Consider the following 27,175-nt stretch of genomic DNA (forward strand, 5'->3'; position numbering starts at 1 on the left):
TTCCTCTACCAACAAGGCTAAGGCATGATTTGTATGCAAGGCTGGGACGAGGTAATCCTGGGATAACGCGAGGAATATGCAGGAAGGTTTGCTTCTTTTTGGCATCTGGTCTTAAAGACTGAAAGCACTCTCGTGTGTTTAAATTACAAATGACAAATTATAAAACACTTCAGCTGCAAGTTGTCTGAAAGTACTATTCGATTATTTCAATATCGTCATACAGTAAATCTCAGTCAAAGACACACTTGACGCTGATGTTCACAAATATGCTTGCTGTTCTTGGATTGAACTGATGCTGGGGTTTTCCAGTTCAGTTTCTGTAATTATACAGATGTCGGCAGGGGTCCTCTGAATAAAGTCCATGAATAACATTGGCTCAGCAACAGCCCTTTCCCTTTCAGTTTCAGATCAGCAGCATCGTTTGTGTCTCCGTCTCTCGCTGTGTGTCTGACACAGCACAAAGTCAATTCCTAACAACAAATCCTCTCATTGTCTTTACTTAGAAAATTCACCAGGTCCAATCTTTCTCTGGATTTCCAATCAGTGCAGGTGGCAACTTTATGGAAACCATTCAACTCAAATGAGAAGGTGGCTAGTCTGAACAGTTTGCAGTTTGAGCTCAGTATCTAGACTGGGAGCACAGTGGGAGCACTGTGTCGAGTAACTCCTAACTTTCTAGCATTTCATAATTTTTCACAATTTGCCAAATGTTTTAGCTATGAGGAGAGGTTGGAGAAACTTGGTTTGTTCTCACTGGAACGACGGAGGTTGAGGGGGGACCTGATAGAAGTCTACAAGATTATGAGAGGCATGGACAGAGTGGATAGTCAGAAGCTTTTTCCCAGGGTGGAAGAGTCAATTACTAGGGGGCACAGGTTTAAGGTGTGAGGGGCAAGGTTTAAAGGAGATGTACGAGGCAGATTTTTTACACAGAGGGTGGTGGGTGCCTGGAACTCACTGCCGGGGGAGGTAGTGGAAGCGGATACGGGAGTGACTTTTAAGGGGCGTCTTGACAAGTGCATGAATAGGATGGGAATAGAGAGATGTGGTCCCCAGAAGGGTAGGGGGTTTTAGTTAAGTCAGGCAGCATGGTCAAGAACAAAGAACAATACAGCACAGGAACAGGTCCTTCGGCCCTCCAAGCCCACGCCGCTCCCTGGTCCAAACTAGACCATTCTTTTGTATCCCTCCATTCCCACTCCGTTCATGTGGCTATCTAGATAAGTCTTAAACGTTCCCAGTGCGCCCGCCTCCACCACCTTGCCTGGCAGCGCATTCCAGGCCCCCACCACCCTCTGTGTAAAATATGTCCTTCTGATATCCGTGTTAAACCTCCCCCCCCTCATCTTGAACCTATGACCCCTCGTGAACGTCACCACCGACCGGTGCAGGCTTGGAGGGCCGAAGGGCCTGTTCCTGTGCTGTAATTTTCTTTGTTCTTTGTTTTGTCACAAATTACCCAGTGCAATAACCGTCTGTCTATTCAATGCATTAAATTAAATTGCCCAAAAACATGGTAATGCATTAAAAAGTTGGGTGCAAATTGCCACCACAGAGATTTGTAAATGTGGTTATTGTAAACACTGTATTCAAACTCCTCATTAGCACAGCTTTGTTTAAACATGTTTAAATATCGAAACATACAGAAGTGGTGAGTATTATTACCTGTGGATAGAAGCTAATTTTGCCGATCTGAGTCCATTTGAAAATTCAGCACAGTACAGATCAGCTTCTGCCCATGCCTTGGTCTCTGGGAAGAAGCGGAAACAGTATCCATTGAATTCAGTCCAGAAGAGGGGGCAGGAATAGGCTGGGATGGCTCCAGTCAGTCGAAGAGGCAGCTCTGTAACAGTATGAATGATGAACGGAAATCAAAATCAACAAGTTAATGTACACAGAACATTATTGATGACAGGAATGTCCTTTGCTTGGCTCAGCATCAGTCATTCCTGTAAGAAGAATAGCTTCGACATACCGTCAGCCTGCCGAATGCGACTGGATTTCTGTGAACAGAGCTGTTCATTATCACTCAATGAGTTACAGTCAAAGGGTGGATTTTGTGTTTGGGATGGGAACAATCTGCCATCCTCCGAACTGCTTTTACACGACCATTCCAGGCAAAACTTGAAGGAAGAATACCTTTCAATTATTCCACATAAGCTCCGGTTTAGCAATGGACAGGACTCAGCAAGGCATTGATTTTAGAATTCCACTGATTACTTAGAAATAAAATACAATGAAGAAAAAATGTCATTTGTAATGAAAATCAATGATTGATCTGCATGAAGCTGCCATTTCAGTGAAGGTGAAGGGAAGGTTTATAAAGACTAAGGTCTGGGTTTAACATTGGCAATGAGCTCCTCGCCCACTGACTGGAGAACCAATGGGAAACGCTCGTCACTTCAGTAAGGGAGGCCTGACCAATGGGACTGCCACAAAGACATAGGACCTGGTGGCAAGAACCCTGCCCGCCAAGGGCTTCCAGCCAATCAGAGGCTCGTACCTCTCCATTGCTGGCATTGCCACTGGAAACAATGGTTGTTGTCAAAGAGTTCAGGGACTTCACCAGGGGTCATCATTCAATCACTGGCCTTAGGTGAATGAGGGCAAGTTGGGGTTCACAGGGCAAGGTGCACAGTGGTTAGCATGGCTGCCTCACAGCGCTAGGGACCCGGGTTCAATACCCGGCTTGGGTCACTGTCTGTGTGGAATTTGCACATTCTCTCCGTGTCTGCGTGGGTTTCCTCCGGGTGCTCCGGTTTCCTTCCACACTCCAAAGATGTGAGGGTTAGATTGATTGGATATGCTAAATTGACTCTAGTATCAGGGGGATTAGCAGGGTAATCATGTGGCGTTATGGTGATAGGGTGAGACTGTTGTCAGTGCAGGCTCAATGGGCTGAATGGCCTCCTTCTGTACTGTAGGGATTCTATGAGAAAGGTGATGGGGTTGGGGCAGAGTGGATCAGAGGCAAGGGGAGGGCACTGGCTTCTAGTTGATGCCTCTTTCCAATGCTGGATCCCTCGATCAGGCAGAACACCTGACAACAAGAACCCCCCACCCTGCGAGGGTGCCCCAACCCCCACCCTGTTCTTATTTATGATGTAGTTTGCTGCGAGTTTCCACTCAGGTTCGCCACCAGTGCAAGCAAGGCGCAAGGTTTCGCGAGATTCAGAAAACAAGAATCACGTTGGCAAAATCTTGTTTTCTGATTCCCCCCCCCCTCCCCGCTGGTGATGTGACGAGGTTCCTGACCTTCATTTCAATAAATTCTAATATAATTAAAGGGATTCCCCACCGTATAACTCAACTGCTTTTGGAACTCGCCACGCCAGCGAGGTTTACAACTGCTGAACCAAGTGAAGGGAACACATTGGGGGTGAACAGGCAAGTATAGCTCCGGGGGGGAGAGGGACATGCCTGACCAGTACCCCCTGACACTGCCACCGCACCCCCCACGCACCTCACACTGCGAAGGAAATCTGCCGTCCTTACCCGGTCTGGCCTACATGTGACTCCAGATCCACAGCAATGTGGTTGACTCTCAACTGCCCTCTGAAATGGACTAACAAGCCACTCAGTTCAAGGGCAACTAGGGATGGGCAATAAACACTGGCCAGCCAGTGATGCCCAAGTGCCACAAATGAATTTTAAAAATCACTGGGAGATTTACTGGGCGCGGATTGCTGCAAACTGTGGTGGGAAACCTCGGCTGTTCTGCTGGCGAGATACACGCCAGTCTTCTTGCCTCAGCCAGCACTCTGCGCAAATAACGGAAAATTCCACCTCTTATGTTCAGTGGGCAGCCTACAGGAGGCACAGGAGATCCATTTCACTCCCTAAACCACCACTAAATTCCAGTGGGCACAGGGGAAATTAGTGTTAATTAATTAGTAAATGGTTAGTTAATTAATTAGTAATTAGTAAATGGTTAGTTAATTCATTAGCATCATTGATATTGTTTTGTGGATGGACGTGTTTGGCCCTCCCCCGTCACCCACTGACTGGTCTGGAGACAGGCACACGCCCTCTCCCACACTGTGATGGGCCAGACAGACTCACTTCCCACTGTGGCTCGATTCAATCACACCCTGAAACCGGTCCCTGTATATTAGCAAGTGTAACTGGAGCAAGTGCAGAAAGGACAACTGCTCTTAACTTTTTTCCCTGCAGCGTAGGAGGCTGAGGGGTGATCTTATAGAGGTCTATCAAATAATGAGGGGCACAGATCAGCTAGATAGTCAATAGCTTTTTCCAAAGGTAGGGGAGTCTAAAACTAGAGGGCATAGGTTTAAGGTGAGAGGGGAGAGACACAAAAGGGTCCAGAGGGGCAATTTTTTCACACAGAGGGTGGTGAGTGTCTGGAATGAGCTGCCAGAGGTAGTAGTAGAGGCGGGTACAATTTTGTCTTTTAAAAAGCATTTAGATAGTTACATGGGTACGATGGGTATAGAGGGATATGGGCCAAATGCGGGCAATTGGGATTAGTTTAGGGGTTTAAAAAAAAGGGCGGCATGGACAAGTTGGGCCGAAGGGCCTGTTTCCATGCTGTAAACCTCTATGACTCTACAACAACACACAAAGATGTTTTTCCTGACAAAAAGTGGCTATCGGGATATCCGCAGCCCGGGGATATTGAAGGATAATTGATTTCTCAATAACTCAAGTTCCTGGCTACAAAAGTGAAAGAAAACAACAAAGATAAGGTGCCAAAATACTGTTAGTGTTGGGCAAAATGTTCATGCACCTGTCGCCCTTTCAGCAGCCATACAGCAGCATAACAGTTACTTTTGGAACTACTGCGACACTAAAATCTTAACAATGCTTCTATCTCAATGGGATAGGAGGTATTTAAACATGTCAATGTCCCAATCAGGCAGGTTGCTTTGTCCTGGATGGTGTCGAGCTTCTTGAGTGTTTTTGGAGCTGCACCCATCCAGGCGAGTGGGGAGTATTCCATCACACTCCAGACCGGAGCCAAATAACAAAGAATAAAGAAAATTACAGTGCAGGAACAGGCCCTTCGGCCCTCCAAGCCTTCACCGATCATGCTGCTGAATTAAAACCCCCTACCCTTCCGGGGACCATATCCCTCTATTCCCATCCTATTCATGTATTTGTCCAGACGCCCCTTAAAGGTCACTATCGTATCTGCTTCCACTACCTCCCCTGGCAACGAGTTCCAGGCACCCACCACCCTCTGTGTAAAAAACTTGCCTCATACATCTCCTTTAAACCTTACCCCTCGCACCTTAAACCTGTGCCCCCTAGTAATTGACTCTTCCACCCTGGGAAAAAGCTTCTAACTATCCACTCTGTCCATGCCTCTCATAATCTTGTAGACTTCTATCAGATCGCCCTTCAACCTCCATCATTCCAGTGAGAACAAACCAAGTTTCTCCAACCACTCCTCATAGCTAATGCCCTCCATACCAGGCAACATCCTGGTAAATCTTTTCTGTAACCTCTCCAAAGCCTCCACATCCTTCTGGTAGTGTGGCGACCAGAATTGAACACTATATTCCAAGTGCGTCCTAACTAAGGTTCCATAAAGCTGCAACATGACTTGCCAATTTTTAAACTCAATACCCCACTGATGAAGGCAAGCATGCCGTATGCCTTCTTGACTACCTTCTCCACCTGCATTGCCACTTTCAGTGACCTGTGTACCTGTACACCCAGATCCCTTTGCCTATCAATACTCTTAAGGGTTCTGCCATTTACTGTATATTTCCTATCTGTATTAGACCTTCCAAATGCATCACCTCACATTGGTCCGGGTGTGATCCAGACCTTGGTGTGCAGGTGAATATTTCAAAGTTTACAGATGACACAAAACTTGGAAGTATTATAAACTGTGAGGAGGACAGTGTAGAACTTCAAAAGCACAAAGACAAGTTTGTGGAGTGGGCAGATTGTGGAGTAGCACAGTGGTTAGCACTGCTGCCTCACAGCTCCAGGGACCTGGGTTCGATTCCCGGCTTGGTTGTCTGTGGAGTTTGCATGTTCTCCCCATGTCAGCGTGGGTTTCCTCCGGTTTCCTCCCACAGTCCAAAGATGTGCAGGTTAGGTGGATTGGCCATGCTAAATTGCCCCTTTAGTTTCCCGGGATGCGTAGGTTAGAGGGATTAATGGGGTAAATGTGTGGGGTTACGGGGATAGGGCCTGAGTGGGATTGTTGTTGGTACAGGCTCAATGGGCCAAATGGCCTCCTTCTGCACTGCAGGGATTCTATGAGAAAGGTGGCAGGTGAAGTTCAATGTGGAGAAGTGTGAGGTGATGCATTTTGATAGGAGGAACAGGGAGAGACAATATAAAATAGGGTAAAATTCTAAAAGGGGGCAGTAGCACAGGGACTGGGAACCAGGATTCTGCTTCCTTGTCCTCACTCATCACTTCAGCAGCCTCCAGGTTCAATTGACCATCTGCTGCTCCTGTTTCCATCTCTGCCAGTTTGGTACCAGCGCTGCCACCTCTTCCCTTCCCCTCCCCGGTCAGCAATCTCTCCGTGGCACCTTGCTTCCCTCCTCAATCACCCCAGCCTGCTCCACACCCCGCAGCACCTTCCCGCACTCCTTGCCCTTTTATCTCCCCATGAGGGGGAACTTCTTCACACAAAGGGTTGTGAATCTGTGGAATTCCCTGCCCAGTGAAGCAGTTGAGGCTACCTCATTGAATGGTTTTAAGGCAAGGATAGATACATTTTTGAGCAGTAAAGGAATTAAGGGTTATGGTGAGCGGGCGGGTAAGTGGAGCTGAGTCCACGAAAAGATCAGCCATGATCTTATTGAATGGCGGAGCGGGCTCGAGGGGCCAGATGGCCTACTCCTGCTCCTAGTTCTTATGTTCCCATCGTCTACCAAGTCCAGACAGCAATTTAATTGAACGCCTTTCAGTTTAGTGTCAGCAGTCACGGTGCCCGATGCGGTCACTGGGGTGACTGGGCATGGACTGGGTGCCCATGTTAAAGAACACCCTCTGTTCAGTCCACACACAGAGCCACAAGTGGCTAGATTTTAATTCTCTGCCTTTTCAGTCCTCGGTTTTCTATACTGTTCACAACCATAGAATAACGATAAAATCCCGACAGTGCAGAAAGAGGCCATTCGGCCCATTGAGTTTGCCCCAACTCTCTGAAAGAGCATCTTATCCAAGCCCAGCCCACTGCCCTATCCCCATAACTGCACTCATTTACCACGGCCAACCCACCTAACCAGCACATCTTTAGACTGTGAGAGGAAACCCACGCAGACAGGGGGAGAACTCCACACAGACAGCATCTTCCCTTTTTCTCACTCTGGCCAGCAGCTGTTGATAAGAATTCCGATTTTCCCTCTAACACCTGCTTTGGACCCATCTTTTATTTTGTCTCCCATTACTATCTGATCTCACCTTGAAGCGTCACTCCCCATTTTAACATTTAACCTCCCTCTTGTACTCGAGATTCTGTAATCACACACTTGCCTCTTGGTTCCCAGATGCCTTCCCGTCCCCTTACTGCTCCAGTGCGCTCTATTATAAACTGTTACACCTCTAACCGCTCCCAGCTCCGGTGAAAGATCTTGGTGCAATGTTAGCTCTGTTTCTTGCTCCACAAACACTGCCTGACCTGCTGAGTTTTTCAGGCATTTCCTGCTTTTTCAGCATCTGTAACATTTTCTAAGTAAACTGAGCCATCGAATTATAGGGTGGGGTTTTATAGGGTGGGGTTTTATGGGGTGGGGTTTTATAGGGTGGGGTTTTATGGGGTGGGGTTTTACAGGGTGGGGTTTTATAGGGTGGGGTTTTATGGGGTGGGGTTTTATAGGGTGGGGTTTTATAGGGTGGGGTTTTATGGGGTGGGGTTTTATAGGGTGGGGTTTTATAGGGTGGGGTTTTATGGGGTGGGGTTTTACAGGGTGGGGTTTTATAGGGTGGGGTTTTACAGGGTGGGGTTTTATAGGGTGGGGTTTGAAAGGGTGGGGTTTTATGGGGTGGGGTTTTATGGGGTGGGGTTTTACAGGGTGGGGTTTTATGGGGTGAGGTTTTATGGGGTGGGGTTTTACAGGGTGGGGTTTTATGGGGTGGGGTTTGAAAGGGTGGGGTTTTATGGGGTGGGGTTTTATAGGGTGGAGTTTTATGGGGTGGGGTTGTATAGGGTGGGGTTTTACAGGGTGGGGTTGTATAGGGTGGGGTTTAATAGGGTGGGGTTTTATAGGATGGGTTTTACAGGGTGGGGTTTTATAGGATGGGGTTTGAAAGGGTGGGGTTTTATGGGGTGGGGTTTTATGGGGTGGGGTTTTATGGAGTGGGGTTTTATAGGGTGGGGTTTTACAGGGTGGGGTTTTATAGGGTGGGGTTTTATAGGGTGGGGTTTTATAGGATGGGTTTTACAGGGTGGGGTTTTATAGGATGGGGTTTGAAAGGGTGGGGTTTTATAGGGTGGGGTTTTACAGGGTGGGGTTTTATGGGGTGGGGTTTTATAGGGTGGGGTTTTATAGGATGGGGTTTGAAAGGGTGGGGTTTTATGGGGTGGGGTTTTACAGGGTGGGGTTTTATAGGGTGGGGTTTTATAGGGTGGGCTTTTATGGGGTGGCGTTTTACAGGGTGGGGTTTTACAGGGTGTGGTTTTATGGGGTGGGGTTTTATGGTGTGGGGTTTTACAGGGTGGGGTTTTATAGGGTGGGGTTTTACAGGGTGGGGCTTTATAGGATGGGGTTTTATAGGGTGGGGTTTTACAGGGTGGGGTTTTATAGGGTGGGGTTTTACAGGGTGGGGCTTTATAGGATGGGGTTTTATAGGGTGGGGTTTTACAGGGTGGGGTTTTATGGGGTGGGGTTTTACAGGGTGGGGTTTTATGGGGTGGGGTTTTATAGGGTGGGGTTTTATAGGGTGGGGTTTTATAGGGTGGGGTTTTATGTGGTGCTGTTTTATAGGGTGGGGTTTTATGGGGTGCTGTTTTATAGGGTGGGGTTTTATAGGGTGGGGTTTTATATCAAAACAATCCTAAAATAAAAATAATAAAATAAAAACCTGGAATTTAACAACAAACTGAACTTCAACTTTACTGCAAAGAGTGCTTTCAGACAACTTAATAAAAGGCTGGGAGGTTAGGTGGTGAAAAATGGTAATGAGTGAACACTGATATTGTCGATGATTTCACTATCTCAGCAACTGAAAAACACTGCACATCCATTGAATTAGAAATTCAGTGCACAGACACAGAAATCAAGTTACAGAATACTAATTAGAATGCGAATCTCTACAGCCAGCCAGGTCTTAAAGGTTTCTAGGTGTTTAAATCACCAACAACCTGTCCTGGTCCCCCCATCCCGACACTATAGTTAAGAAAGCCCACCAACGCCTCTACTTTCTCAGAAGACTAAGGAAATTTGGCATGTCCGCTACGACTCTCACCAACTTTTACAGATGCACCACAGAAAGCATTCTTTCTGGTTGTATCACAGCTTGGTCTGGGCTCCTGCTCTGCCCAACGCCGCAAGAAACTACAAAGGGTCGTGAATGAAGCCCAGTCCATCACGGAAACCAGCCTCCCATCCATTAACTCTGTCTACACTTCCCGCTGCCTCAGCAAAGCAGCCAGCATAATCAAGGACCCCATGCACCCCGGACATTCTCTCTTCCACCTTCTTCCAGCGGGAAAAGGTTACAAAAGTCTGAGATCATGTACAGCTGACTCAAGAACAGCTTCTTCCCTGCTGCCATCAGACTTTTGAATGGACCTACCTCGCATTAAGTTGATCTTTCTCTACACCCTAGCTATGACTGTAACACTACATTCTGCACTCTCTCCTTTCCTTCTCGATGAACGGTATGCTCTGTCTGTATAACGCGCAAGAAACAATACTTTTCACTGTATTCCAATGCATGTGACAATAATAAATCAAATCATAATGGCTGCCAATAATCTGAAATGTGATTAATGAGGACACATTGTCTTTGCGACATAAGCAAACACGAGAGTGAGCTGAAGTGTCTGGTAAAAGGTGAATTACAAGTTAATTTCACGCAATGGGAACATGCTTTTCTTTCAGTAAAATGGTTAATGTTTTTCTAAGAGTTTCTGTTTTCCGTTACAAAACACTTGCTTTTCAACTGGCTCTCCTTCGTCGGAGACTGGGGAAAACTGCAGCTGACAGCTGGAGACAGACTTCCACACCGGGCCAGACGAGACATTTGTTGTACGGTGTGCTCTGCTGAGGATGATTGTGGAGCTGGAGGTTTATCTTTCATGGTGTTTACAGTCTGTTACCATATTTGTTCATATAATTAACCCTGGAATGTACAGAGGCATTCACTTGGATTGATAAGGAACCTCTCATTGCCATTGCTGACAAGTCATCTGTCTTCCCTTAGAAAGCAACACTTTTTTGGAAAAAGTGTATTTTACAGTAATGGTTACGACCTTGCATAAGTATTTGTGATAGATACATGAGACAACTGAAGGTGGACACCTTAATTAAAGCCAAGGCCAATGATTTATGGTTTGCATGGAAAAATGGACAGAATCCCAGAAATGTATTAGAACATAGAACATAGAAAAAATACAGCACAAACAGGCCCTTCGGCCCACAAGTTGCACCGGTCATGTCCATACCTACCTAGGCCTATATATAGGCTTACCTATAACCCTCAATCCTATTAAGTCCCATGTACTCATCCAGAAGTCTCTTAAAAGACCCTATCGAGTTTGCCTCCACCACCACTGACGGCAGCCGATTCCGCTCACCCACCACCCTCTGTGTGAAAAACTTATCCCTGACATCTCCTCTGTACCTACTCCCCAGCACCTTAAACCTGTGTCCTCTCGTAGCAGCCATTTCAGCCCTGGGAAAAAGCCTCCAAGAATGCACCCGATCTATACCTCTCAACATCTTGTACACCTCTATCAGGTCACCTCTCATCCTTCGTCTCTCCAAGGAGAAAAGACCGAGCTCCCTCAGCCTATCCTCATAAGGCATGCCACCCAATCCAGGCAACATCCTTGTAAATCTTCTCTGCACCCTTTCAATCATTTCCACATCCCTCCTGTAATGAGGCGACCAGAACTGAGCACAGTACTCCAAGTGGGGTCTGACGAGGGTCTTATAAAGCTGCATCATTATCTCCCGACTTCTAAACTCAATCCCTCGATTGATGAAGGCCAGCACACCATACGCTTTCTTAACCACCTCCTCCACCTGCGAGGCCGATTTAAGAGTCCTATGGACCGGGTAATCCTTCCAATTTTAGGAAAAATCCTGAAATCATGCGTAATAAAACCAAGGTTTTGACTTATTGAATAGAAATGGGCAGAATAGTGGAATAAGAAATCTAAAACATTGATACAAATCCCAGAAACCTACATCATAAAAATGGGATTTAGCATATTAGGTTGGCTTTGCAAGTTGGCAAAGTACTTTGTGAGAATCCATACTCACAGAATGAACTCCATTCAGTCATCATCACTCAGTTAAAGAAAGTCTTACATAGATACACTGCCTCTCATCACACGACAGTGGCCCATTCTGATCACTCCCTGACATTTATCCTCCCTGAAACCACTATTACAGATAAATAGCACAGAGATGGTCATTTACAAGATACTGTAATGGGATTATTTTCATGAGTGAACAACAGACGTGAAAAAATCACCTGGCTCCACTTCACCTGGTAGCAAACTTATTATTTCATCAATTCTATTTATCTGCTAATGATGACAATCTATCTTTTCCGTCACATAGGGAGGTGATGTGTGTTCATCTGAGCTAGTTTTGAGTAAAATAACCCCAGAGATCTGAAGTCTGATATAGTCTTCCTAAATACTTTAGGGGCAATTTAGCATGGCCAGTCCACCTAACCCACACGTCTTTGGAGTGTGGGAGGAAACCCATGCAGACATGGGGAGAATGTGCAAACTCCACACAGACAGTGACCCAAGCCGAGAATGGAACCTGGGTCCCTGGCGCTGTGAGGCAGCAGTGCTAACCACTGTGCCACCGTGCCACCCTTGTGCTAATGTGCCACTTTATATAACATAGTAAGAGTATATATATTTATATAATAAATGTACATTATATACATTTGTTTTATGATCTGACAAAAACAAGCTTGTTAAATTATTTTCCGCTATAATTGTGGAAAAGTTTTCTTTTGGTGAAAGCATTCTAATCTTTACATTTCTCTTGCTGCTGTTTGCCCTTTAGAATTGGGATTTTTTCCTCAACATTTCTTCTATTGTTCATTTTAACAAATTGCAAACTCTGAAAAAAAGTCTTTTTTTTTTAAAAAAAGGCTTGTCTCCATAACTCTGGTGTATTTTTCCCCAGTGCCTCTGATCTCTGCAAAGTTATTGCAAAGTCCATCAGATAGAGGCTGACAGAATGGACAGTCACTAACTCAAAGGGAAAAAGGAGGTTTCTTTCCACTATTTTTCTGTCCATTCTGTTTTTCACTGTGATCTGCAGCAAAAAAACACCGACTGTCAACTCTGTCTGTTTGAATCAAACTCATTCTGCTTTAATCACGGGGTTGATGTGTGTGATTCTGAGATAGGGTCTGTTTCAGTCGTTGCAAAGTCGAATCAATTGTTCACGAATCGCAGACCAACCTCTCAGCGCTGGAGGTTAAGGAAGAAGAAAGAAAAACTTCTATTTTTATGACGCTGTTCAGACCAAACGGTCATGCAACCAAATGGAAAGACTTTTTGAGGTCTACTCACTAATCCCAATGGATTAAGAAGACTAATTTATCCATATTTTGAGAGAGACACTCAGTGAAATGTTTTGTCTTAAAAAAGATTACAGACATATTAGTTTCTACTTGGGTATTTTCCATAGTTTCGCAATGAGGTCTGGACAAAAGCAAAGATAGGGCACCACGAAACCTGAGTATCAATGTTAAATATGAATGAACAAAGAACAGTACAGCACAGGAACAGGTCATTTGGCCCACCAAGCCTGCACCAATCATGTAGTCCTATCCAGACCAACCGCTTGTATCCCTCCATTCCCCACCTGTTTATGTGTCTATACAGTTTAGTCTTAAATGTCGCTAAAGTGTCTGCCTCAACCACCTCACTTGGCAGCGCATTCCAGACCCCCACCACCCTCTGTGTAAAAAACTTCCCCCGCACATCTCCACTGAACCTTTCCCCACTTATCTTGAACTTGTGCCCCCTGTTATTGTCATTTCCACCCTGGGAAAAAGCTTCCAACTGTTCACCCTATCCATACCCCTCATAATTTTATAAACTTCTATCAGGTCTCCCCTCAGCCTCCGTCTTTCCAGGGAGAACAATCCCAGTTTATTCAATCTCTCCTCATAGCTAATACCCTCCATACCAGGCAACATCCTGGTAAACCTTTTCTGCACTCTCTCCAAAGCCTCCATGCCCTTCTGGTAGGGTGGTGACCAGAATTGGACACAGTATTCCAAATGTGGCCGAATTAATGCTTTATATAACTGGAACATAATTTGCCAACTTTTGTACTCGATGCCCCGGCCGATGAAGGCGAGTGTGCCGTATGCTTTCTTCACCACCTTTTCCACCTGTGCTGCCACTTTGAAGGATCTGTGGACCTGTACTCCCAGATCTCTCTGTGTGTCTCTGCCCCTGATGAATACATGCCTTTTCTCTTGCTGGCCAACACATAACAACCAATGTCAATAAATGCCAAAGTCTGGCTTATTTGCGTGTGACTTTGTCATGAATGAAGTGAAGCCTGGAGTTATACAAGAGTCAGCAATTCAACCTTGTAACCTTATTCTGCCATTAAACCGGGTCAAACCTATTTAACCTCATTGACTCCATGTCCCTTTGATGTCCAGATTCAACAAAATCTATCGCTCATGGCTTTAAGAATTCAATTGGCCCAACCTTCACAGTCGCTTGAGGAGTTTGTGTTAGATTGACTCCATGTGAAAATTTCACTTGTCTATGGCCAGGTTCTGATTTGAAGCTTTATGTGACCTGGTTCTGGATGTCCCCAACAAAGAAAATTGTTTCTCTGCACCAACCTGATTATTTTTTTATTGTTTCAAACACTAAATTTGATCATCTCTCAAATTTCTAAATTCATGCAAACTTTTGTGGTACTTGTCCTCATAATTTAACTTTTGAAATCCTAGTGATATTCTGATAAATCTGCATTTTAACCCTCTCCAATGACAACATATCCACCTGAAGCTTTGGTGTCCAACTATGGGTGGTACAGTGGCACAGTGGTTAGCACTGCTGCCTCACAGTGCCAGGGACCCAGGTTCAATTCTAGCCTTGGGTCACTGTCTGTGCGGAGTCTGCACATTCTCCCCGTGTCTGTGTGGGTTTCCTCCCACAGTCCAAAAGATGTGCCAGTTAGGTGCATTGGCCATGCTAAATTTTCCCTCAGTGTACCCAGACAGGAGCTGGAGTGTGGCAACGAGGGGATTTTCACAGTAACTTCATTGCAGTGTTAATGTAAATCTACTTGTGACACTAATAAATAAACTTAAAGAACTGAGTGCAGTATTGCCAAATGGGTTCTGGGCAAATCCCTTCCAACTGAAACTTCACTGTCATGTTGCAACTCTGCTTGAGATAAAGGCTGACTTTTCAGTAATCTTTCTAATTACTTTCTGTATCTGTACAGTAGCTGTAAGGGATCTGTGTTCAGCTACATTCAAATCTCTTTCTTCCTTCAAAACGCCAAATCTCTCAACATCTAGAAAACATTCTGATGTCTTTCTTGAATCTAAAGCCATTACATTTCCCACAGGGCATTCCAGGATTTTTCCTTCATACTTTATCTGTGCATGTTCCTTTGCAATGTCTTCATCCCATCTATAAAACTTATTGTGTCTTCTCATTTAATGGTATCGGTACATCTGGATAGGTAATATTTAATTTCTTCATTCGAGTTGTTTCTGTTGATGGTGAGAAGTCGGAGGCTCAGTACTGATCACAGTAAGAAGTTTGACAACACCAGGTTAAAGTCCAACAGGTTTATTTGGTAGCAAAAGCCACACAAGCTTTCGAAGCTCTAAGCCCCTTCTTCAGGTGAGTGGGAATTCTGTTCACAAACAGAGTTTATAAAGACACAGACTCAATTTACATGAATAATGGTTGGAATGCGAATACTTACAACTAATCAAGTCTTTAAGAAACAAAACAATGGGAGTGGAGAGAGCATCAAGACAGGCTAAAAAGATGTGTATTGTCTCCAGACAAGACAGCCAGTGAAACTCTGCAGGTCCACGCAACTGTGGGCGTTACAAATAGTGTGACATGAACCCAATATCCCGGTTGAGGTCGTCCTCGTGTGTGCGGAACTTGGCTATCAGTTTCTGCTCAGCGACTCTGCGCTGTCGTGTGTCGCGAAGGCCGCCTTGGAGAACGCTTACCCGAATATCAGAGGCCGAATGCCCGTGACCGTGACTATTTGTAATGCCCACAGTTGCGTGGACCTGCAGAGTTTCACTGGCTGTCTTGTCTGGAGACAATACACATCTTTTTAGCCTGTCTTGATGCTCTCTCCACTCCCATTGTTTTGTTTCTTAAAGACTTGATTAGTTGTAAGTATTCGCATTCCAACCATTATTCATGTAAATTGAGTCTGTGTCTTTATAAACTCTGTTTGTGAACAGAATTCCCACTCACCTGAAGAAGGGGCTTAGAGCTTTGAAAGCTTGTGTGGCTTTTGCTACCAAATAAACCTGTTGGACTTTAACCTGGTGTTGTCAAACTTCTTACTGTGTTTACCCCAGTCCAACGCCGGCATCTCCACATCATCAGTACTGATCCCCAGGAAGGCCAGTTCCACCAGGGAATGTTCCCTTAATTCTGATATTTTAACTTCCACATCAGAAACAATTAGTTAGCAACCCATGTAAAAGGTTATCTTGAACCCTGTGCGTTTCCAATGATGTGAATAATCTCTTGTACAGAACTTTTATTTAAAAGTAAAAGTTTATTTATCAGTAACAAGTAAGGCTTACATTAACACTGCAATGAAATTACTGTGAAATTCCCCTAGTCACCACACTCAGGCGCCTGTTCAGGTACACTAAGGGAGAGTTTAGCCAATGCACCTAACCAGCACGTCTTTCAGACTGTGAGAGGAAACCAGAGCACCCGGAGAAAACCCACACAGACACGGGGAGAACATGCAAACTCCACACAGACAGTGACCCAAGTTGGGAATCGAACCCGGGTCCTTGACGCTGTGAGGCAGTAGTGTTAACCACTGTGTTACAGTGCCGCCCAAGGCAGGTGCCTTCTAAAAGTTCTTAGTAAAAGTTCGCCTTGATAGACACTCCCCCGACACTCCTCCAAATATTCACCCAAATCACTCAAACAGGACTGCCCTTTCACAAAACCATGTGCACTCTCTTTGATCAGATAATGTTTAAGGTGCGCAGTCTCCCTGTAGCTGGTAAGAAGTTGCAATCATTTCCTCTCATCTGATGTTAAGCTGATGAGTCTACAGTTATCTATCCTTCTCCAATAATGCATTCACAATTCTCCAGTCCAAAAAATATACAGTTCTTGAATGTCGAAGGCTTTGCTTAATTTCGAGTAGCCTCTAGAATTTAACACTCTGGGGTCGAAGCCATCAGATCCTGGAGATTTGTCAATCATAAAAACTCCACTACTTTCTCCGTGAACAATTCCGAACATTCTGAATCCACTAAGTTGTTGCCCTAACAGACATTCCCGACCTCAGGCACCTCACTGGGGTAAGTGCAGATTCACCCATTCACTTCCTCTGCTCAGTTCAATTCTTACCCCCCTGAAAGTTTTTAACCTGCGCGGAGTTTCTCTCTCCCACTGATACAACAGTCATTGCTGGGTCCGTTCTTGTGTTTTATATCCATCAATGAATGATTTCCACAGCAGACAGTGGATCACAGTCTCGCCATCATTTTGGTTATAGTCCAATTCAGAACAGAACTTTCGCCGTTTAACTTTTAGAAAAGAAACAGTGAAGATGTTTCTCCTGGATTCCTGTCCTATGGAATATTCGAGAGGACAGTCAAAATGACAGCTCCAAGTTGGCAAAGTTTGCAACAGAGTCTGGAATGTTGTTAAGTAAAGGGAGCTAAATCCTCAGGGGATATCACACTGATATTTTTACGAATCTCCTGTCATTGCAGTGGGTGTAAACTACAAACAATATCTATTCTGCCAGATTTTCTCGGCTAAATCGCCATTGTTTAAAAGGTTTGTAAGTTTTGTTTTATAGAGTTATTATTTGAACAATCGCCTGCGTTCTAAAACCAATTTATCAAATCTTAACTCAAAATTAGCGAAAAATCATCTTACAACCTTTATCTGAAACATTGCAATCGATTCCCAAAAATCACACATTGTTGTGTACTTAACACATTTATTAAACTACTCCCTCTCTCTCAACTTTCTTTAAGTAGGGTTCCAAGAAGTTATGTTTCCTTACCTTGGCTAATTTGAATTTGTGTCGGGGGTATAGCGGCTTCTAACATCAGCAGGAGAGACAGGATTGCACAAACATTGCAGCTCATCATTGTGAAAGCTCTCAGGATTAAACCCCAGCCACAAGTCACTACACTCTGATCTCTCCCTCCAAACTCAGCCTCTACACTCCCCTTTATGGAAATCAGACTCTGTGGACAGGAGGCTGCTTTTATTTCCTAAAAAGGGCTGTTTAGCTCCAGAAAAAAAACTAGCGTTAAAGGTTTGGGGTCTTGAGGAAATGCAACCGGTGTTTTCTCCTTCAAACAGGCACCTTTGTGATGTTCACACCAAACTCAGAAGGCAGCTCGCCATCACCTTCCCGAAGGACAATTAGAGATGGGCAACAAACGCTGGCCCAGCCACCCACACCCACTTCCCAGAAACAAATCCACTCAGGAAAGGTGCCAATGTTTTTGGGAGTGCAGGGGGAGAATGGGGAGATTTCTGTCAGGGTGCTGGGTTTCTGTGCAGTCCATCTGGAAATAGTTCACAAGTTGAATATGAACAGTCCTCCATGTGGATGAAACGGGCTAACATCTCCATCCAGACACCGAGGCGGAACTCGGCTGTGAATCTCAGCACCATTGGCCACCCCATCCTGCAAGGCACCTTTGCAAATAAGACCTGGGAAGAGACATGGAGATTGAAGTTGTGGTTCACTCTGAGTGGCTCCGTGAGACAGGACTCTGTGCTCCAGGGGCTGTTTCCAGGGACACTCTCTGGGGGGAATTTTACCATTTTGAGTCGAAGTGCCGGATCTGTGCGTCAGATAGATCCGAGCCTGGAATCTTCTTTCCAGCGCGCCCATACGCGTTTTGCCGGCTCCGGCCCAATCCGCGATGTGGGCGGGGCTTAGCGCTGGCGGACCAATCGGAGCTCTGAACTGCGCATGCGCAGTTCGAAAAAAACCTGACAGAGCGCGCCCGGGCGCGAGAAAAAAAGCAGAAAGCGAAGAGAGTGGCTCTCTGACGATCATCCTCTGGTCGGGGGGGTGGGGGGTGTGGGGGAGTGGGGGGTGTGGGAGGGGAGGGGTTGTGACGTCGCATCCCCGGGGGGGGGGGGGGGGAGGGGAGGGGAGAGGGTGTGACCAATCATCCCCTGGGCGGGGGGAGGAGAGGGGGTGTGACGTCTCATCCTCTGGTCAGGGGGTTTCCGCTGCCTGTCTGCGGCCGATCCCTCCTGGCACTATCACTGGTTCACTACCTGCCACAGCCATCTCTCCCGCTTTCTCGCACCTGCAGGGAAGAGTAATCTGTAACTGGTAGTGACGTATCATCCCCCAGGGGATAATACGTCACACCCCCTCTCCACCCCACCCAGGGGATGATACGTCACACCCCCTCTCCACCCCACCCAGGGGATGATCGGTCACACCCCCTCTCCTCCTCCCACCCCCCTCCCACCCCGACCAGAGGATGACCTGGGTCAGGGAGCCGTTGCAGTCTCTGACCCCGCTCTTCGGAGGCTGCAGCGGTGACTTCAGACTTTTATTTTGCAGGTCGGTAACAGCACGGACGCGGATCGGGACAGAAGACAGTAAAGTGGGATTTGCACCACTAGGTTTGGATGAGAATTGGAAAAAGCTGATTAGAAACCAGATAGAACCATAGAACATTACAGCACAGAAACAGGCCTTTTGGCCCTTCTTGGCTGTGCCGAACCATTTTTCTGCCTAGCCCCACTGACCTGCACCTGGACCATATCCCTCCACACCCCTCTCATCCATGAACCCGTCCAAGCTTTTCTTAAATGCTAAAAGTGAGCCCGCATTTACCACTTTATCCGGCAGCTCATTCCACACTCCCACCACTCTCTGTGTGAAGAAGCCCCCCCTAATATTCCCTTTAAACTTTTCCCCCTTCACCCTTAACCCATGCCCTCTGGTTTTTTTCTCCCCTTGCCTCAGTGGAAAAAGCCTGCTTGCATTCATTCTATCTATACATAGAACATAGAACATAGAAAAACTACAGCACAAACAGGCCCTTCGGCCCACAAGTTGTGCCGAACACATCCCTACCTTCTACCATTTATATAGATGATCTGGAGGAGGGGACGGAGTGTAGGGTAATGAAGTTTGCAGACGACACAAAGATAAGTGGAAAAGTGAATCGTGTGGAGGACGGAGAAGATCTGCAGAGAGATTTGGACAGGCTGAGTGAGTGGGCGAGGATATGGCAAATGGAGTATAACGTTGATAAATGCGAGGTTATACACTTTGGAGGAAATAATAACAAATGGGATTACTATCTCAATGGAAACAAATTAAAACATGCTACCGTGCAAAGGGACCTGGGGGTCCTTGTGCATGAGACGCAAAAGCCCAGTCTGCAGGTACAACAGGTGATCAGGAAGGCAAATGGGATGTTGGCCTATATTGCGAGGGGGATAGAATATAAAAGCAGGGATGTCTTGATGCACCTGTACAGGGCATTGGTGAGGCCGCAGCTGGAATACTGTGTGCAGTATTGGTCCCCTTATATGAGGAAGGATATATTGGCATTGGAGGGAGTGCAGAGAAGGTTCACCAGGTTGATACCGGAGATGAGGGGTTTGGATTATGAGGAGAGGCTGAGGAGATTGGGTTTGTACTCGTTGGAGTTTAGAAGGATGAGGGGGGATCTTATGGAGACTTATAAGATAATGCGGGGGCTGGATAGGGTGGAGGCGGAGAGATTCTTTCCACTTAGTAAGGAAGTTAAAACTAGAGGACACAGCCTCAAAATAAAGGGGGGTCGGTTTAAGACAGAGTTGAGGAGGAACTTCTTCTCCCAGAGGGTGGTGAATCTCTGGAATTCTCTGCCCACTGAGGTGGTGGAGGCTACCTCGCTGAATATGTTTAAAGCGCGGATGGATGGATTCCTGATCGGTAAGGGAATTAAGGGTTATGGGGATCAGGCGGGTAAGTGGTACTGATCCACGTCAGATCAGCCATGATCTTATTGAATGGCGGGGCAGGCTCGAGGGGCTAGATGGCCTACTCCTGCTCCTATTTCTTATGTTCTTATGTTCTAGACCTACCTATAACCCTCAATCCTATTAAGCTCCATGTACTCATCCAGGAGTCTCTTAAAAGACCCTATTGAGTTCGCCTCCACCACCACTGACGGCAGCCGATTCCACTCGCCCACCACCCTCTGTGTGAAAAACTTACCCCTAACATCTCCCCTGTACCTACCCCCCAGCACCTTAAACCTGTGTCCTCTCGTAGCAGACATTTCCACCCTGGGAAAAAGCCTCTGAGAGTCCACCCGATCTATGCCTCTCAACATCTTATGCACCTCTATTAGGTCTCCTCTCATCCTTCGTCTCTCCAAGGAGAAAAGACCGAGCTCCCTCAGCCTATCCTCATAAGGCATGCCACTCAATCCAGGCAACATCCTTGTAAATCTCCTCTGCACCCTTTCAATCTTTTCCACATCCTTCCTATAGTGAGGCGACCAGAACTGAGCACAGTACTCCAAGTGGGGTCTGACGAGGGTCTTATATAGCTGCATCATTATCCCCGGACTCCTAAACTCAATCCCTCGATTGATAAAGGCCAGCACACCATACGCCTTCTTAACCACCTCCTCCACCTGCGGGGCCGATTTTAGAGTCCTATGGACCCGGACCCCAAGGTCCTTCTGATCCTGTACAGTACTAAGAGTCTTTCCCTTTATATTGTACTCCTTCATCCCATTTGACCTACCAAAATGGACCACGACGCATTTATCTGGGTTGAAGTCCATCTGCCACTTGTCCGCCCAGTCTTGCATTCTATCTATGTCCCTCTGTAACTTCTGACATCCCTCCAGACTATCCACAACCCCACCAACCTTCGTGTCATCGGCAAACTTACCAACCCATCCCTCCGCTTCCTCATCCAGGTCATTTATGAAAATGACAAACAGCAAGGGTCTCAGAACAGATCCCTGAGGCACACCTCCATTTAGAAAAAGACCCATCTATACCCACTCTCTGCCTCCTTTGGGCAAGCCAGTTCTGGATCCACCGGGCAGCAGCCCCTTGGATCCCATGCCCTCTCACTTTTTCTAGAAGCCTTGCATGGGGGACCTTATCAAACGCCTTGCTAAAATCCATATAAACCACATCTACCGCCTTCCCTTTGTCATAATTTTATACACCTCTGTCAAATCTCCCCTCATTCAGGGTCCATAGGACTCTGAAATCGGCCCATTTATTTACCCCACTAATCCCCTTGGCCAATCCACCTAACCTATGCATCTTTGGAGTGTTGGAGGAAATCAGAGCACTTGGATGAAACCCATGCAGACATGGGGAGAACATGCAAACTCCACACAGACAGTCACCCAAGGCCGGTATTGAACCCAGGCCCCTGGTGCTATGAAGCAGCAGTGCTAGCCACTGTGCCACCGTACCGCTCATGAGAGGTTGAATAAACTAGGATCGTTTTCACTGGGGAGACAGAGGCTGAGGGGAGACCTGATAGAAGTCTACAAAATTATGAGAAGCATAGACGAGGTGGATAGTCAGAGGCTTTTTCCCAGGGTGGAAGTGTCAGTTACGAAGAGGCAGAGGTTCAGGGTGAGAGGGGGAAAGTTTAAGGGAGATGTGCGGGGGAATCTTTTCATGCAGAGAGTGGTGGGTACCAGAGGAGGTGGTGGAAGCAGGCACATTAGCAACATTTAAGAGGCATCTGGATGGGTCCATGAATAGGGAGGGAATAGAGGGATACGGACCGAGTAAGGACAGAATAATTTTTTTCGTTTAGTTAGGGCATCATGATTGGCGTAGGCTTGGAGGGCCGAAGGGCCTGTTCCTGTGCTGTGCTTTTCTTTGTTTTTTATTCGTTGTTGATAAAAGGATCAAGAATGAGAGGACAGAGATTTAAGGTAATTCACAAGAGAGGCAAAAGTGACAAGAGGAAGATCTTTTTCACCCAGCAAGTGGTTAGGGTTTGGAATGCACTGCCTGAGAGTGTCACAGAGTCATAGAGTCAGAGAGGTTTACAGCATGGAAACAGGCCCTTCGGCCCAACTTGTCCATGCCGCCCTTTTTTTTAAACCCCTAAGCTAATCCCAATTGCCCGCGTTTGGCCCATGTCTCTCGATACCCATCGTACCCATGTAACTATCTAAATGCTTTTCAAAAGACAAAATTGTACCCGCCTCTACTACTACCTCTGGCAGCTTGTTCCACATACTCACCACCCTCTGTGTGAAAAAGTGCCCTTCTGGACACTTTTGTATCTCTCCCTTCGCACCATAAACCTATGCCCTCTAGTTTTAGACTCCCCTACCTTTGGGAAAAAATATTGACTATCTAGCTGATCTATGCCCCTCATTATTTTAAAGACCTCTATAAGATCACCCGTCAGCCTCCTACGTTCCAGAGAAAAAAGTCCCAGTCTATCCAGCCTCTCCTTATAACTCAATCCATCAAGTCCCGATGGCATCCTAGTAAATCTTTTCTGCACTCTTTCTAGTTTAATAATATCCTTTCTATAATAGGGTGACCAGAATTGCTCACAGTCTTCCAAGTGTGGCCTTACCAATGTCTTGTACAACTTCAACAAGGCATCCTAACTCCTGTATTCAATGTTCTGATCAATGAAACCAAGCATGCCGAATGCCGCCTTCACCACTCTGTCCACCTGTGACTCCACTTTCAAGGAGCTATGAACATGTACCCCTAGATCTTTTTGTTCTGTAACTCTCCCCAATGCCCTACCATTAACAGAGTAAGTCCTGCCCTGGTTCAATCTACCAAAATGCATCACCTCGCATTTATCTAAATTAAACTCCATCTGCCATTCGTCAGCCCACTGGCCCAATTGATCAAGATCCCGTTGCAATCGGAGATAACTTTCTTCTCTGTCCACAATGCCATCAATCTTGATATCATCTGCAAACTTACTAACCATGCCTCCTATATTCTCATCCAAATCATTAATATGAATGACAAATAACAGTGGACCCAGCACTGAACCCTGAGGCACACCGCTGGTCACAGGCCTCCAGTTTGAAAAACAACCTTCTACAACCACCCTCTGGCTTCTGTCAAGGAGCCAATTTTGTATCCATTTAGATACCTCATCCTACATCCCGTGAGATTTAACCTTATGCAACAACGTACCATGCGGTACCTTGTCAAAGGCCAAAGTTCATGTAACAACATCAACTGCACTGCCCTCATCTACCTTCTTGGTTACCCCTTCAAAAACTCAATCAAACTTGTGAGACATGATTTTCCACTCACAAAGCCATGCTGACTGTCCCTAATCAGTCCATGCATCTCTAAATGCCTGTAGATCCTGTCTCTCAAAATAACTTCCAACAACTTACCCACCACAGATGTGAGGCTCACTGGCCTGTAGTTCCCAGGCTTTTCCCTGCAGCCCTTTTTAAACAAAGGCCCAACATTTGCCACCCTCCAATCTTCAGGCACCTCACCCGTGATAATCGATGATTCAAATATCTCGGCTACGGGACCTGCAATTGCCTCCCTAGCCTCCCGCAATGTCCTGGGATACACCATCAGGTCCCGGGGATTTATCTACCTTGATGCGCTTTACGATTTCCAGCACCTCCTTCTCTGTGATGTGTACATTCCTCAAGACATCACTATTTATTTCCCAAAGTTCCCTAACATCCATGCTTTTCTCAACAGTAAATACTGATGAGAAATATTAATTTAGGATCTCACCCATCTCTTGTGGATCCGCACATGGATGACCTTGTTGATCCTTAAGAGGCCCTACTCTCTCCCTTGTTACTCTTTTGCCCTTTATGCATTTGTAGAAGCTCTTTGGATTCTTTGGTGTGGTGGAGACAGGGTCAATCGAGGCTTTCAAAAGAGGAATTAGGCTATTACCTGAAAAGGAAGATTGTGCAGGGTTACAGGGAGATAGTGCGAGTGTAGCTCTAAGTGAATTGCTCATTCAAAGAGCTGGTGCAGATATGATGGGCCGAATAGCCTCCTTCTGCACTGTAACAATTCTGTGATTCTGTGATGGGGGAATTACATGATGTGGAGTTGCCGGTGTTGGACTGGGGTGGGCACAGTAAGAAGTCTCACAACATCAGGTTAAAGTCCAACAGGTTTATTTGGTAGCACGAGCTTTTGGAGTCTCGCTCCTTCTTTACCTGAAGGAGGAGCGACTCTCCGAAAACTTGTGCTACCAAATAAACCAGAGTTACATGAATACATAGGAGCAAATCAAATAATGCAACAAATGGAAACAATTTTATTTTGAATATTGAATTTAGCATGTGATTGGCTACACACCAAAGAGAAGCTGGTTTAAAGTAATATTTGGAACATGGAATAAGCTATCAGGCTGTGCTGGGGTCTGGCTACCACCTCCCCCCCTCCCCCCAACCCCCCCGTCAGCTGCAAGCTGGAGTCTGGGAGCCCCCCAGTCAGCTGCAAGCTGCAAGCTGGAGTCTGGGAGCCCCCCAGTCAGCTGCAAGTGGGACATCAGCTACTCCCATCAGAGAGACAAACATTCACTCTGATGATTGACTTTCCAGCTTATCTCCAATCACTAAACCCTTGCTGAAAGTTGAGAGGTTTGTTTTGATTGCAGCAAAGCGCTTCTGCTTTCTTTTAACTGCTGATGTTTAGTGTTCCTATCTCCTGGGCGACTGGATCAAAAAGTACAACAGTTTAAAGGCCAATCAGTCCATGTTTTTGAAGAAATCAGCAATGTTCAATTTACACAGTTGTTTTCTGTGCCCAAACTCAGTATAAATTATGTTCTGTATTTGTATTTATTCCTATTGGCTGATTGGAACTCTCTGTGTTAATGTGTGCCGCAGACATGATGTAATAGATCTACCGCGGGAAACAGAGAGGAAGGAACAGCCATGGGAGAGATCACACGTCACCAATAAAACGCCATTTGCTTTTAACCAGAATCTGTCCTGTGTATCACGTCTCCAATACACAATAAATTATACCTGCTGTAATCAAGAAAATGGAAGGCTTATTTAAAAATCACTTTTGCAACCAATTTGGTCAATCTTCCATCAGGAAGTCCAAGTTTCCTTTTATTCCCTGCTTCTTCCACAAAGGATTTGGTTTGCGATTGAGATCGGATCAGATTGCCATTGTTTAATGGTATTGATTAGAATGGGTGGCGATGTTCCGATTCTATCAGCTGTAAATGTGTAGGATTGTCACAATAATCAGCACTGCTGATCTGAAAGGAAGGAGGCGGTTTGGATCTTGCAATGTTAGTCGTATCAATGCACATTTTAAAAAAAATACTTGTACAATATTTTTACTAACTCTATACAGGAGCGATGGGCAACCCAGGCAGCATGAGAGTGTCCAACCTTCATCACTGTGGGTCACAAGGTTGAAATCAGGCTTGTTCACTAACCGTGACCCCATGAATAAGATTAAATACATTTAATACAGGCTGAATATTTCACAACTAGTTGTAGAAAATGTTTAGTAATTCTATATTAATACAATTATCATCAACATCAGTGGTAACAACAGAAGGAATATTGATGCTTTGGACACAGAGGAAGCGCACGGCTCTCACACTCAATGTTGTGAGCAATCAGCACCCACCTCACTTCACTCGCCATGGGCTTTCCGTGTGGATCGCTTCAGTCACACCGCTCGGAAAAAAACGACCCGATGGGAATCAGTGGAATGTGGTAACCCTCAGCCTGGGCAACGGTCAACAAAATGTCACATGGGCCTCACTCAGAATGTGGAGATGCCGGCGTTGGACTGGGGTGAACACAGTAAGAGTTTTAACAACACCAGGTTAAAGTCCAACAGGTTTATTTGGTAGCAAATGCCATTAGCTTTTGGAGCCCTGCTCCTTCGTAGATGGAGTGGATATCTGCTCTCAAACAGGGCACAGAAACACAAAATCAAGTTACAGAATACTGATTAGAATGCGAATCTTTACAACTAATCAAGTATTGAAGATACAGACAATGTGAGTGGAGGGAGCATTAGGCACAGGTTAAAGAAATGTGTATTGTCTCCAGACAGGACAGCCAGTGAGATTCTGCAAGTCCAGGAGGCAAGCTGTGGGGCTTACCGATAGTGTGACATGAACCCAAGATCCCGGTTTAGGCCGTCCTCATGTGTGCAGAACTTGGCTATCAGTTTCTGCTCAGCGACTCTGCGCTGTCGTGTGTCGTGAAGGCTGCCTTGGAGAAAGCTTACCCGAAGATCAGAGACTGAATGCCCGCGACCGCTGAAGTGCTCCCCCACAGGAAGAGAACAGTCTTGCCTGGTGATTGTCGAGCAGTGTTCATTCATCCGTTGTCGTAGCGTCTGCATGGTTTCCCCAATGTACCATGCCTCAGGACATCCTTTCCTGCAGCGTATCAGGTAGACAACGTTGGCCAAGTTGCAAGAGTATGTACCGTGTACCTGGTAGATGGTGTTCTCATGTGAGATGATGGCATCCGTGTCGATGATCCGGCACGTTTTGCAGAGGTTGCTGTGGCAGGGTTGTGTGGTGTCGTGGTCACTGTTCTCCTGAAGGCTGGGTAGTTTGCTGCGGACAATGGTCTGTTTGAGGTTGTGCAGTTGTTTGAAGGCAAGAAGTGGGAGTGTGGGGATGGCCTTGGCGAGATGTTCGTCTTCATCAATGACATGTTGAAGGCTCTGGTGGAGATGCCGTAGCTTCTCCGCTCCGGGGAAGTACTGGACGACGAAGGGTACTCTGTCCACCGTGTCCCGTGTTTGTCGTCTGAGGAGGTCGGTGCGGTTTTTCGCTGTGGCGCGTCG

The 27,175-nt window shown here is 46.1% G+C and overlaps 1 protein-coding gene across 2 annotated transcripts in view; it reads right to left on the reverse strand.

The window, feature by feature from the left end:
* Positions 1 to 27,175, reverse strand: part of clec19a (C-type lectin domain containing 19A) — a 63,808-nt gene that overhangs the window by 33,215 nt on the left and 3,418 nt on the right. Inside the window, exons 1-2 of one of the 2 annotated variants that reach the window (XM_078239857.1) lie at positions 17,412 to 17,519; positions 1,666 to 1,843 (exon numbers count right to left, since the gene is read on the reverse strand). In XM_078239857.1, coding sequence (XP_078095983.1) covers positions 1,666 to 1,843; positions 17,412 to 17,499 — 266 coding nt within the window. In that variant the 5' untranslated portion in view covers positions 17,500 to 17,519. Of the gene's footprint in view, positions 1 to 1,665; positions 1,844 to 17,411; positions 17,520 to 27,175 lie in introns of those variants that run through there. The other variant, XM_078239858.1, reaches the window with a different exon arrangement.

This window comes from Mustelus asterias, chromosome 23, assembly GCF_964213995.1.
Source record: "Mustelus asterias chromosome 23, sMusAst1.hap1.1, whole genome shotgun sequence".
Taxonomy (NCBI): domain Eukaryota; kingdom Metazoa; phylum Chordata; class Chondrichthyes; order Carcharhiniformes; family Triakidae; genus Mustelus; species Mustelus asterias.